We start from the raw sequence: 14,727 nt of genomic DNA, 5'->3' as shown, positions 1-14,727 counted from the left end.
TTCCATGTCTCTCTCCTTCCTTCTGTCTCCATGTCTCTCCACGTGTCCCTCAGCTCTGCGGATGGAGCTCCAGTTGGACAGGCAGAAGCAGAGAGGTGCAGTGAAGCGTCTCCTGTTCCTCGACTCGCACCAGCACCAGCGAACCCTGCTGGTGCCCCTGGGCCAGCGAGACCGTCAGCGCTGCCTCAACCACACCGCCTACCTGCGGGTGAGCAGCAAGGGGTGCTACTGAGCACTCCACACTTACAAGCATTCCGGGCTTGGGCTGGTTGGCGCTGGCCTGGTTTACGGGTCAAAAAGCCATCAGGAGAGCATGCGGTTCCGATCATCCAAAATTACAGTGTTCTTATTTAAGGCTCAAATATGGTCAGAGGAGTCTTAATAAGACTAAAATATTTTCATGACCGTTTATGGGAAGGTTGGAGAAGCAAAGCCAATTTTTGAACCAAAAATTCTGATTCAGTCTCTTTGACAAGCTGACCCATGGGAAAGTGTTGAACAGGCCAAGGCAAGCAGCCGGCGTTACCGGTGTGAAATTTGAAGTATGTTGGCATGGCTAGGAGGGCTCAGTCAGGAGAAGCAAGACCCAGACTCGTGTGGTTGGCCATTCCTGTGTGTGTGTGTGTGTGTGTGTGTGTGTGTGTGTGTGTGTGTGTGTAAAGGAAGTAGGTAATGGTCACCCAGCCTTAACCTCTTATGTTGTGTCACGACAAAGTACAAGGAGAAAATTTGGCTATGGATCACCCAAAACAGTATATTTCTCTCTCTCTTGACATAAACACACACACAATCCATCACACACATGTGCTCTCTCTCGCTTACTCACACACACACACACACACACACACACACACACACACACACATTTCTCTCACACCCTAATTAGGGAGGTCATATTTCATGCCCTGGTTCTCCTAGTGTGGAGCATGGCTGGATTGCTGACCGGGCCAGTGGGGCCAGCGCCCAGGGACCCTTGAGGTCAGGGTGCTTTGGAGGGTCCTGGCCCAAAACATTTTGCGATGCCTATCAACATTTATGATACAATATACAATTTTGTATCTTTATTTCCGAGGGTCCTCCATATTAACGATCCTCTGACTATTAGGGACTTTGACCCCAGGGCCTCTTGGGGGCCCTAGCCATGCTTTTGGGGTCTCCTAGCCGTGCTTTGGGGGGCCCTAGACATACTTTTGGGCCCTAGCCATGCTTTTGGTGCCATTGTGAAAATGAATGAGGCATTGTGGTATTGCTCTGACTTTGACTTCTGGCTATTTGGGGTCCTAGGGAAGAGGAGGGCCCTGGTTATGAGAGCCCCTACCAGGGGGCCCTAGAAAATAGCATACCATTAGAGGGCCCTTGATTATGAGGGCCCCTGCTTGACTTCCACAGAAGTCATTTACCATGGCTCCTTGACTTTCTAGGGACCTACAATTTGCCAGGCATGCTACCATATACCATACATACATATATACGAGACGAGATGAGACACGATAGAGACCAGATTTTAAGAACACTAAAATAACAAATTATATGACTGGACAACAGACCCTTATTTAACTGAGTTACACATTCATTTTGAAATGTTTTATTATAACTCAACATGCATGATGTAAGCATGAACTTTTAATAAACTTCTTCCTCTACAAATAGAAATTTAAAATTTCATAAAAGTTAAAATAAAATAAATAAAATTAAATATTTCTCCTTTTTTCCAAGCGCAAACAATATTACAGTGAGTCCCCGCTTAATGACGAGGTTAGAGACTGAAAAGTCTGTCATTAAACAGTTTTCGTCGTTAATCGTGACCCTAGATTTAGATACGCGTTAATTGTAAATACAGTATAGAAAAAAAACAAACAATGTTCTTGTGCGTGCGAACAGCGAGAGATAGAGCGATCTTGATGCCGAGATGGGCTGCGGTGGAGGCTGCGCTGCCTCAACTTATCGTACGCAACACTCCACAACACTCCACAGTGCTGCCACTCACACCGCGCGAAATAAAAAAAAAGTCGGTCGTATCTCTGGTCCGTCGTTAACCAGACGTTTATTTTCATACAATGTTTGCATATGTAGTGTCTTATCACTTACTCTCTTGCCATTTATCATTTCCACCGGGTTCCCAAAATGCTGCCAAACAAACGATTTGAAAGTGGCGGGGGCATCTTCAATAGGAATACCTGTATTTTCCGACGTCATTCTGGCTGCTTGCTGGATCACAAATCCCGCGAGACAGATTTTTTTTTGTACTCATATGTTTATTAGTTTTCAGGGTTGAAGCACAACAATACACCCATAAACAGAGTTATTAAAAAGTTAAAATGAAAATATATCAAGGGGTGGCCTCTACGGAGGGAAATGACCAATATCAAACATTCAACCCTTGTACACCAACCCTAAAATATAATTCCCGTCCCCCTACCTACTCTAAGGTAGAAAATAAGATAACACAAAAAATAAATAAAATGTAATAATAATAAAATAATAATAATAAAATATAATAAACAAGAAAAATAAAATAATAATTGTTATAATGATCATAAGCAAAGTTTAAATGACATAATAATATACCAGGCAGTTGTACAAACAGAAAGGACATCCTATAACCCCCTACACAAACAGACACAATAAGCAAAGAAGGGATGAAAAAACAAAAATCTGATGGATGAAAACAGCTGGTATGTCATTCTGGGAGGAAGTCGTGATCACTGAGCATTGATAAAAAGGGGCCCCATGTCACTTGAAAAGAATGAAGAGCACCGAGTTTAGGAGAGCGCATTTTCGAGACAGATTTTTAACGCAACGAGAAATATCGCTGAGTTACATCTTGCGAGATCTCGTGACCATATAGCATACTATATTTCGTTTGCGATTCAGGCCCTTTCTTAATGTTTCTGAACATTAAGAATGAATTTTAATGAATAAATTTGCACATTATAAATAATGAACATTATAAATAATGAATTTGCATTATTGTTGCACAAACATGGGCTGTGGGTAGGATGGGCGGAGTCAGACTGACAGGAGAGGCGGAGACAGGAAGCACACGGTGAATATAAACAAAGGCCAGCTAGAAGGGAGCTCAAAGGAACGAAAAGGAGTACTCGCTCACTCTCCAGCGGAGTGACGGAGTGACGAGATGGAACCTTTCACTGGAGTGACGGGCCTATAAGAGAGGACAGGAGGACAGGGCTGTGTGACGCGAGAGCCAATGCTCCGTGTGCTTCTGACAGGTTGTCATGCCTGTCACGCTCATCACACAACCGCTAGTGCACAAAACGGATCTCACCTTCACTGCATACGATGTGCTACAAACTCAAGGCCTGTACAGATGTTGTTGAGATCAGCATTCAAATTCACATAGAGGACACATACTGGTCATCGTTCTCTAATGAGGATGAACCAGACTGCTGGTCCAATCACTGAGCTGCTGTTGTCTTTGTGTGGTCATCTCCGCCGCTGTGTGTGTGTAGGATGAAGGGGAGTTCAGAGACAAGCTAAGCCCGATCAGCGTGACTCTGAATTACAGCCTGGACCAGACAGTTCCTCTGCCTGGCTTAGAACTACGCCCCACGCTGAACCACTACAGCAAGACCTTCCACCAAGAGCAGGTGTGTGTGTGTGTGTGTGTGTGTGTGTGTGTGTGTGTGTGTGTGTGTGTGCGCGCATCTCTAGACCTTAATTCATAAGACTTGGTGAGTTAAGTGCAGTTAAGTGCGTCCATATTGTAGGTTAAAGACAGATGCAGCTACAGAGCTAAATAAAGATGTATTTGTAATGTTTCGTCTCCTCTCCCTCAGGCAAACATCCTCTTGGACTGCGGGGATGACAACATGTGTGTCCCAGATCTCAGGCTCTCTGCTCAATTGTGAGTCCACTGTGTGTGTGTGTGTGTGTGTGTGTGAACATCAATGTTTTCATGTTTATTTCATTTAGGTGAAGCACTGAGCTGTTCTTGTATGTGTGCTGGCAGCAGTTCATACCCTAATTGTGTATATTAAACTGAATGGATGGAGGCTTTGTTTTCATAGAATATATTCAGTGTGTGTTTCACTTGGGTCCTGCAATACAAGGGCTTTGGAATTTCCTGCATTACAGAACATCACAACCACTGCAGTGTTTACATCCTACCATAACCATAAGCTTTTACCATTCCCTGCTTTCAAAACATTTGAATCTTCAGCTAAAAGGGATTATTTGCACTTTAAACTGCTTTAAATCACTTTGTTTTTTCGACTTGACATCTGTAGGGACCAAACAGAGTTTGCGATCGGCGATGAGAACCCACTGATGCTTACTATCACAGCGGCCAATCAGGGTGAAGGAGCATATGAGGCGGAGCTTCGTGTGCGCCTCCCACCCGAGGCGGACTACAACGGAATCGAGCGGCGCCGCGAGGTAAACTGCTAATTACCCACAATTCATTATCACCACTACCTTTGTTAATCACAATTACACTATATGAGGCAATAGTTCCATGGGTCCAATTTCATGACAACTTCAAATGGAATATTTTTTATGTAGTAGAGCTTAGTAGAGTAGTAGAGTACTGAGCTTATTTTGGGCTGTTTAAGAGGGTCATTGTTTGACATCTGTTGTCTGTTGCTGTTTTGAATGAGGCAGCTGTGGTCTGGCCCCTTCTCCAGAGTCAATCATTCCTCAGCTCCAAGCACTTCACACATCCAGCAAGACCATTAGATGCCTTAGATGTAAATTTATGATGTTTCTTCTAGACTCACGTGTTTACAGTTTCACCCAGAATGTGCCACACATGACGGCTGTGTGATCCATTTCTGCCAGGTAGCAATCAATTCAGACACTGTAGGTCATTGACATGGTAATGACGCAGGAATACGGACGTTGATCTACTGACAGCTGAAGCTCAGGTTAGGGTCTTCGTCTTGGCCTCTTTCTGCTTTCTCGCAGTCTCTGGGATCTCTCTGGGATCTCTCTGAGTTCTCTCTAGGTTCTCTCTGAGTTCTCTCTGGGATCTCTCTGGGATCTCTCTAGGTTCTCTCTGAGTTCTCTCTGGGATCTCTCTGGGATCTCTCTGGGATCTCTCTGAGTTCTCTCTGGGATCTCTCTAGGTTCTCTCTGAGTTCTCTCTGGGATCTCTCTGAGTTCTCTCTGGGATCTCTCTGGGATCTCTCTAGGTTCTCTCTGAGTTCTCTCTGGGATCTCTCTGGGATCTCTCTAGGTTCTCTCTGAGTTCTCTCTGAGTTCTCTCTGGGATCTCTCTGGGATCTCTCTTGAGTTCTCTTTCTGCTTTCTCTCTGAGTTCTCTCTGAGTTCTCTCTGGCATCTCTCTGAGTTCTCTCTGGCATCTCTCTGAGTTTTCTCTGGCATCTCTCTGAGTTTTCTCTGAGTTCTCTCTGAGTTATCTCTGGGATCTCTCTAGGTTCTCTCTGAGTTCTCTCTGAGTTCTCTCTGGGATCTCTCTGGGATCTCTCTTGAGTTCTCTTTCTGCTTTCTCTCTGAGTTCTCTCTGAGTTCTCTCTGGCATCTCTCTGAGTTCTCTCTGGCATCTCTCTGAGTTTTCTCTGGCATCTCTCTGAGTTTTCTCTGAGTTCTCTCTGAGTTATCTCTGGGATCTCTCTGAGTTCTCTCTGAGTTCTCTCTGGGATATCTCTAGGTTCTCTCTGGGATCTCTCTGAGTTCTCTCTGGGTTCTCTCTGTTTTCTCCCAGTAAACCGCAGGTCATTATTTGAACACTGTCCCTTAACTGCAGCACGTGTTGGAGAGAAACTAGGCTCCTAATGTGATTACAGTGCCTGCATCAGTTGGTCTCCCTGGGGACACTTCCTCTCAGGGAGACAGGAAACAGTTATCAGCAATGGAGATGGATAGATGGAGAGGCACTAAGGGAGGGAGAATGGAAGAGAGGGATGGGGGGAGAGGGGTGGGGGAGAAGGGGAAAGGGATGACTGGATGACCCTAGGGGGCCTCAGTAATGTATAGTGTTATTACCATCACTGAATTTATCATACTGTCTCTCTCTCTCTCTCTCTCTCTCTCTCTCTCTCTCTCTCTCTCTCTCTCTCTCTCTCTCGCCTGTGGCCTCAGGGCCCCTTATCTCTGGCTTTAAATAGAGCTGTTCCTGTGGAAGAGTTTTCAGTTTACTCATTTAGCCTTGTGCTCTGGTGTGCATATGTGATGGTGATGATGGTAAACTACTCAGAGTACTGACCCAGGATCAGTTTTAACTGTCATAACTGTTCTGAACATTGTACGGCATAAAACATCATACATACTACATCCTACAGAGTGACATGGATCCATGTGCACTCTCTATTGAAGAATAAGTGTAGTAAATCCTACCACATTACTGATGGACCCTTTCTGTCTCCTGGGTCATTTAGTAAAATGATATTGTAAAAATAATTGACAAATTTAGCAGTGTATACTGTACCTATGTGTGTGTGTGTGTGTGTGTGTGTGTGAGAAGGTGTGATTCCATTGGTAAGAGCAGGAATGAGGATGTTCTCGTCTGTTTCGGCTGACACGTTGCTGTATATTTCACAGTTACAGTAGTCCCTGCTCAAATACAGCTTCATAATCCTTAGTGTTGGGTCACGTCACTGAAATTGAGGATTAACTTATGTATCGTTATTATGAAACTGTCCTTTTTAGGGTTGACACAGTGTGGGAAACTTATTGTAATTTGGTTTCCTCTCTCTCTCTCTCTCTCTCTCTCTCTCTCATTCTCTCTCAGGATCTGCAGATTATGAATTGTGAGCACAGGATTGACAACGACACTCAGCTGGTGGTGTGTGACCTGGGCAACCCTATGGCGGCAGGAGTCAACGTAAGAGAAACGTTGACGTTTCGAACGTCCCCTCTCCTCCCCGCCCGCCGACCCGGGCGGCCAATCAGAGTCGCGACGTGACCCCTCTGGGGCCGGACCAGGCAGTCGAACCTGGGCCAGCCACCCGAACAAGCAGCCTCTCGGCTGGAGGAATTACAGCTCTCTTCCCCTTACACCTCCAGGTCCCTTTTAAATCATTGGCCCTCTGGATTTAAACTGCTATTAAAACCCATGTGGAAGACCCAGTCAAGGAACACAAACATTAGAGAGGGAATGATGAAGGTGAGGTGGGAGAGTGTGGGGTAGCGGGGCAGGATAGGGGTAGGGAGACGTATGGGGAGAGAGGGATGAGTGGAAGTGTGATGCACAACACGGGTGGATGTAGTCAGGGTGAGGACCAGCATGAGTGGGGCGGGCAGAGGCAGGGAGTACAAGAGTGCTAGAGTGTGTGTGTGTGTGTGTGTGTGTGTGTGTGTGTGTGTGTGTGTGTGTGTGTGTGTGTGTGTGTGTAAGAGGAGGTGTAGAGAAGGCTAATCTGAGGAGGAGGAGTAAGAAAGTGTAGGAGACGTTTATCAAGCGGCTGCTCTGTTCTGTAAGCTGGAAACCAGCTGCTCCGTGTCCTTTCTTCTCCCAGAAGATCAGTTGTTGGCATTTTTAAGAGGAGGCCAGGGTCTTGGCTCTATGCCAGGACACTGAGACAGGAGATGCATGAAACACACTTGTAACGTGTGTGTGTGTGTGTGTGTGTGTGTGTGTGTGTGTGTGTGTGTGTTTCTGTTTGTTTGTGCTTAGCATTAGTCATAGTGTCTATGGGACAGGTGCTGTATATTAGAGTATGGTAATGGCTTGATTAAGGTTGTATGTATGTGTGTGAGTTTCTGTATGTACACACACACACACACACACACACACACACACACACACACACACAGACATAACCTGTGCATTTTGTTGTTGCCCATGAAGAAAACATCAAACCAATATATAAGGCTAGGATTTAATTAGATTTATGAGATACTTAAAATAGTGTTAATTAGCTACACTAGTGTTAATTAGCTACACTAGTGTTAATTAGCTACACTAGTGTTAATTAGCCACAGCAGCACCACAGCACTACAGTCTTACACAGGTCAGTGCTAAACTACCATAGACGCTAATACTAAAGATACTAAGAAAATGAATAAGCGTGTGTGTGTAAATGTGTATGCGTGTGTGTGTGTGTGTGTGTGTGAGAGAGAGAGAGAGAGAGAGAGAGAGAGAGAGAGAGAGAGAGAGAGAGAGAAAGGGCTGTTAGTGCATCATTAATCCAGATGTTTCTGATAATTGGCCCAGCCTGGAATGTAGCTGTTATACATATGTGTTTGTTCACTGATCACTTATCACTTATCTTCTCATCTCCTAATGTGAGTGGGGCAAATGTGTGGTGTCTATCAGGTATGTCTGTGTGTGTAGTTTGTGTAGTATGGCTTTACTTCCAATAACTCTTCCTGTGATTAAAGTCTTAGACCCCACTGACCAGTTGGGTGATATTCAGAGAACATTCCAGAAAGTCCACACAGCTGCCACCACACTAGTCACACTAGTTTTCCTAAGAAAGGAATACTGGATTTGTGTCACTCTTTGCACACCCTTTGCTTCTCTCTCTCTCTCGCTCTCTCTCTCTCTCTCTCTCTCTCTCTCTCTCTCTCTCTCTCCCTCTCTTTCTCTATCTCTCTCCCCTATGGTTGCTGAATGTTGCGCTGAGGTCTTCAAGAACATGTTTCCCAAGGACAAAATAGAAACAAACAAATTTTATATAATCTGCAAATCTGGTTTAAACATGCACACACACACACACACATACACACACACACACACACGCACGCACGCACGCACACACACACACACATGCACACGCACACACACACACACACACACACACACACACACACACACATACACACACACAAGCAAGCTTCTCTGATCATTATTCCATCATCTTGAGTTATAACAGCCATGCTTATAAAAGCCATAGAAGGTTAAATGGTAATTGTCTTCTAATTGGACTCACAGGCTGGTGGATCTTTTCTTCTTCCCTGTGCTGACCGAGGTCCTGCTCACTAACTTTATTACTGTTGCTCAGTGCTCAGAATGATGCCAGTCCTGCGTGAACATGTGTGCTTTCACCATGCAGTATGGACCAGACTGATCCCCAGCTGAGAGGCTCTGGGCTGGGGGTCTCCCCGTTTGACTGGAGACGCACAGAGACCCCATCCGGAGAGGCTCGTGTTTGAGGCTCATTTCAGAGGGGAAGGGGGAGGGGTTGGGGCAGTTAGGGGTTGGATGGGGGTGGGGGGGGGGGGGTCAGAATGGAAGTGTTGGCTCCGCTCGGTCTGAAATTCCCTTTGGAATTCTTGTGTAATTCACACACTCACACGCACACTCTGTCTCTCTCTCTCTCACACACACACACACACACACATACACACACACACACACACACACCCCTATACACACTTAAGAGGAAGGAACATGCATGATGTGGAAGGTGACCATAGAAGACACAGAGTGAGGGACAGATGGAGAAGAGGAATGAGGGAGGAGTTTCTTGAGAGGGAAAGAGCGAAAGAGGAACAGTCTCTGTGACAGAGTGTGAGGGAGAGAAAAAGCAGAAAGAGAAAGAAAACACAGGGGGGGAGAGAGAGAGAGAGAGAGAGAGAGAGCTTTTGTACTTTCCTTTATTACCTCTGCCATGTTTTTCTCTTTCTGCATTATGTACCTCTGTATCTCTCTCTGTGTCTCTGTTGTATTAATACTCTAATACTTCATTGTGCTGCATGGACTGTGAATACTGATTATGCGTTCTTGTATACAGTTCTGACAATCTATATGTTCTGACAATGCTTATGTACCAAAATATCAAAGAAAACATTAGGAGAGAAAAGGTGGAGTAGGGCGGTTGAGTGAGGTGATGGAGAGAGGACAAGCAGAGCAAAAGCATTTCCATCAGTTTGATTGAGGTCATGTTTTTGCGTGCTGAGGTGGAGAGTTAAGAAAATGATTAAGCCAGATCACTAAAGCTGTGGCTTTAATGGGAGAAGATTGAATATTGAGAGAGAGAGAGAGAGAGAGAGAGAGAGAGAGAGAGAGAGGGCGGGAAATGGACTGAAGAATGTGTTGAAAAAGTTGGAGCTGACATGTTAACATGTTCCAGATTGGGGGTGTCGTTGTCTTGGATACAGGCATTGCCGTGGGAGCCTGTAGGGTTAACCTCACATGGGTCAGATTAACATGCCACCAGCTATGCTCTGCGACATGGCCACATAAACACACACACACACACACACACACACACACACACACACACACACACACTTGCACACCCCCTCTCACACGCGCGTGCACACTCACACACACTCGCACATTTGCACTCACATCACCCGCTTGTGTCACCAAACCACTGTGACACGCACTCAGGAAGCACGTGACCTATGACCTGACCCAACGCTTTCCAAACTCTCCAGGACGCTTCCACATCTCACCCACTCCCGCCGACGCCATGCCCCACTAGAGTGTCCCATACCCCAGACCCGCTTCAATTGAGCACCTCTGCTTCATTCTGCTTCACTTCTTCATTCTGCTTCATTCTGCTTCACTTCTTCATTCTGCTTCACTCTACTTCACTCTACTTCACTCTGCTTCATTCTGCTTCATTCTGCTTCACTATACTTCACTGTAATTCACTCTACTTCACTCTACTTAATTCTGCTTCATTCTGCTTCACTCTGCTTCATTCTGCTTCACTCTGCTTCACTCTACTTCATTCTGCTTCACTCTGCTTCACTCTGCTTCATTCTGCTTCACTCTGCTTCACTCTGCTTCATTCTGCTTCACTATACTTCATTCTACTTCATTCTGCTTCACTATACTTCATTCTACTTCATTCTACTTCACTCTACTTCATTCTGCTTCACTCTGCTTCATTCTGCTTCACTCTGCTTCACTCTACTTCACTCTACTTCACTCTGCTTCACTCTGCTTCATTCTGCTTCACTCTACTTCATTCTGCTTCACTCTGCTTCACTCTACTTCATTCTGCTTCACTCTGCTTCACTCTGCTTCATTCTGCTTCACTATACTTCATTCTACTTCATTCTGCTTCACTATACTTCATTCTACTTTATTCTGCTTCACTGCTTCATTCTGCTTCACTCTGCTTCACTCTGCTTCACTCTACTTCATTCTACTTCATTCTACTTCACTCTACTTCATTCTGCTTCACTATACTTAATTCTACTTCATTCTGCTTCACTCTGCTTCACTGCTTCATTCTACTTCATTCTGCTTCACTCTGCTTCACTCTGCTTCATTCTACTTCACTCTGCTTCATTATACTTCATTCTACTTCACTCTACTTCATTCTGCTTCACTATACTTCATTCTACTTCATTCTGCTTCACTCTGCTTCATTCTGCTTCACTCTGCTTCACTCTGCTTCATTCTGCTTTACTATACTTCATTCTACTTCATTCTGCTTCACTCTACGTCACTCTACTTCATTCTGCTTCACTCTGCTTCATTCTGCTTCACTCTGCTTCACTCTGCTTCACTCTGCTTCATTCTGCTTCACTCTGCTTCACTATACTTCACTGTAATTCACTCTACTTCATTCTGCTTCACTCTACTTCATTCTGCTTCACTCTGCTTCATTCTGCTTCACTCTGCTTCACTCTGCTTCATTCTGCTTCACTATACTTCACTGTAATTCACTCTACTTCATTCTGCTTCACTCTGCTTCACTCTACTTCACTCTGCTTCACTCTGCTTCATTCTGCTTCACTCTGTTTCACTCTGCTTCATTCTGCTTCACTATACTTCACTGTAATTCACTCTACTTCATTCTGCTTCACTCTGCTTCATTCTGCTTCACTCTGCTTCACTCTGCTTCATTCTGCTTCACTCTACTTCATTCTAATTCACTCTACTTCCTTCTGCTTTACTCTGCTTCACTTCTTCACTCTAATTCATTCTACTTCATTCTGCTTCACTCTACTTCACTCTACTTCATTCTGCTTCACTCTGCTTCACTCTACTTCACTCTACTTCAATCTGCTTCACTCTGCTTCATTTTGCTTCATTCTGCTTCATTCTGCTTTAATCTGCTTCACTTCTTTTCTCTGCTTCACTCTGCTTCACTCTGCTTCATTTTGCTTCATTCTGCTTCATTCTGCTTTAATCTGCTTCACTTCTTTTCTCTGCTTCACTCTACTTCACTCTGCTTCACTCTGCTTCACTCTGCTTCGGTCTACTTTATACCACTCTGCTTACTCTCCAGTTGACCATACAGGAGTTCAGTGTAAAAGAACTTCTCAGAAGTGTGTGTCAGCCCCGTTCCTGTTAAGGACTAGAAGAGTTAGGGTTCACTGTAGTTGAAGTGCTGATGGGTAGGATCCCCTCATAAATAATTGGCTTTAAAGCCCTCCGCTGTTTTCAGGACTCTTGGACAGCTTGGCAATTCGCTTGACGTCCCCTGGAATCGTATGAAGATTTTGTTCTGCACATTTTAACATAAGTCCTTTGGGATGGGGTGAGACGTAACTGCATAACATCACAGGCGTTAGCAGCACCCCAGGCCGGGCAGGGGCAGTGCCACGTCACCTCACCCGTGTTCATCCTGCAGCTGTGGGTTGGGGCCACAAATCTGTCCTCGAGCAGTAGTTCTTACAATCAGGAGGGAGTCCGCTAAATCAATCTGTTCGACCAAGGATCTGTGTGAACAGGAGTAAAATGGCAAATGAGTTCCGCAATGGACCAGTACATGGAAATGTTGGAAATTACTGCAAACAGACGCTGCTCTAAAGGTTGTGATTGGCGGGTGGTAATGTACAGTAGGAAATGACTGGCCTGCAGGACTGTTCCAAGGGTTCTGGTCATCTGCTAAAACTGGATTTAAAATATCGAATATTAATTTAACGTTGCTGAGGAGGATGGTACTAAATGTGATAATGAAAGTGAAAAATACTCAAAAGATAAAATACTTGGGTAAGTAAATATCTCCGTGGACGAAGGCATTGTGTGTCCTGGCGTTGTGTGTCCACTCCCGAGGTGTCTCGTACGGAAAGAGTTTGCTGTCCAGTGCAAGGGGACTCGGGTGGAGTCTTTGGAAAGGGGGCTTGCTATGATGTGTGTTTGAAACAGAGCTGAAAAATGTTTAGCTCTGTTTAGTTAGCCGTTTCACAAGTGTGTAAACAGAAAGTAGACGCACGCTAGTTATTGAGCTTTTATTGTGGTTTATTGCAGTCTGAGTATCTAATAGAGTTCAGATCTCTTGACTGTAGCTCTCAGTGTTACTGCCTGTTCTGTTTATATACCCAGGATGGCCTGAGGTCAGAGGACATGTATGTTTACTGTAAATACAGCGACAGCTCCTCAGACTGGCTTTTCGTATGCTTGACAAAACGCGACTGTCCTCAAAGGCCATTATGACTGAAAAAATTATGTTTGAAATTATTAAATCCACCAGTTCCTTGTAAGTCTCCTTCTGAAGTATAAAACATGAGTGCAGGTTGTTAACAGAAGAACCCACCCAAATAATGTTCATATACAGTGCACACCTGAACAGCACTGAAGTTTATTTGGTGCTATGTTTAACATTCACTTCACGTATAATTGAGCATAATCTTTCTCTCTCTCCCTCTCTGTTCTCTTTTTCTTATGCTCTTTCTCACATCACTTTCCATGTAACGTTTGCTTAATTTAAACTAAACTATTCGATTTCACGTATTTAAACACACCTCGTGTGGCATCTCAGTGTGTGTTAGTGTATCTGTGTTTCAACACTCCCTTATAAAACCTTTGGCCTCTCTCTCGTAGCGACACCAACCGCCTAAGCAGATTGTTTCGGGCATTTGAGAACTTCCTGTGTTTGCTAATCTGTTCCACGGCCACGTTATCATCCTCGTTAGAGTGACTGGGTGTTTGCCATCGTCATGGAGAACGATCCAGTCCTCATAAAAGTCCAAACTTTGATGCCGCCCGGTATATCGACGAGGCTGAACACAGTTATGGAAGCGTTGAGCTCGTTTCGCACGGATTTAGCAGCTCTCCGTCTTTCTTAGCCAAGAGCCGGCGACCACAAGAAGAGGTTGTGATGGTCGGCTGCCCCTTTAAAGTTTAATAGCATTTGTTGCTGTAAGTTCTGTTATGCGTGCAGCTTTGTACTGGGGAGGGTGTCTTATGACGGGTTGGTGGGGGATGTTTATGAGGCTCCAGAGTTAGCATATAGCCTGTAGCCACAGAGATGCCCTTCATTAGCTGACCCAGCAGCTATTATCATAGTCACACTAATGAACTGCAACATGTGGGTGTAGTTAGCGGGGGAGGGAAGCATACACACTTTGGTGACCAAATGAAATGTCGTTGCTCTCAGGAAGTAATTTGACTGTTGAATTGTTTGAGGAAACAACGTTTTGTCTCAGTTCAGAAAGTTGACAAATGAGTGTGCGGAAGTCAATGGCAATACTGAACCCCCAACCCAACACACACAGAGACTATCACCACCATTACACCTCCATTATAAAGTGGCACTGGTGTGTTAACTAGGCCAGGTGAAGAGGATGGGGGCTCTTCTGTTTTTAGGGTGTTTATAGGTGTCCGCTAAGCCTTTCATCTGCTCATACTTTTCTTGTCATCAGCATGTCTGTTTCTCCCTCCCCATTTCTGACTCTGTCTCCATCCCTCTCTCTCTCTCTTTCCAGGTGTTGTTTGGTCTGAGGTTCTCTGTACGCCGGTTAGAGGAGGCTGAGTCTCGCGTGGGCTTTGAGCTACAGATATTCAGGTAGGTCTCCCCTCTGCTTTCTTCTCCACCCTTCCTCCTCTCCCTCCCTCACTCTTTCCCTCTCTCTCTTCCTCCCATTCCTGCTCTCTCTTCATCCCCTCCCACAACA

At 44.9% G+C, this 14,727-nt stretch overlaps 1 protein-coding gene across 1 annotated transcript in view; it reads left to right on the top strand.

Moving 5' to 3' along the window:
- The window catches only part of itga8 (integrin, alpha 8), a 70,239-nt gene that overhangs the window by 41,134 nt on the left and 14,378 nt on the right, over positions 1-14,727 (top strand). The window contains exons 17-22 of the mRNA XM_077013129.1: positions 54-208; positions 3,471-3,608; positions 3,798-3,865; positions 4,248-4,395; positions 6,710-6,802; positions 14,539-14,618. Coding sequence (XP_076869244.1) covers positions 54-208; positions 3,471-3,608; positions 3,798-3,865; positions 4,248-4,395; positions 6,710-6,802; positions 14,539-14,618 — 682 coding nt within the window. The remainder of the gene's footprint in view (positions 1-53; positions 209-3,470; positions 3,609-3,797; positions 3,866-4,247; positions 4,396-6,709; positions 6,803-14,538; positions 14,619-14,727) is intronic.

The sequence above is a fragment of the Brachyhypopomus gauderio genome, chromosome 7 (assembly GCF_052324685.1).
Source record: "Brachyhypopomus gauderio isolate BG-103 chromosome 7, BGAUD_0.2, whole genome shotgun sequence".
Classification (NCBI taxonomy): Eukaryota; Metazoa; Chordata; class Actinopteri; order Gymnotiformes; family Hypopomidae; genus Brachyhypopomus; species Brachyhypopomus gauderio.
The sequence above is the reverse complement of the archived record's forward strand: the minus strand, read 5'-3'. Positions and strand labels throughout refer to the sequence as shown.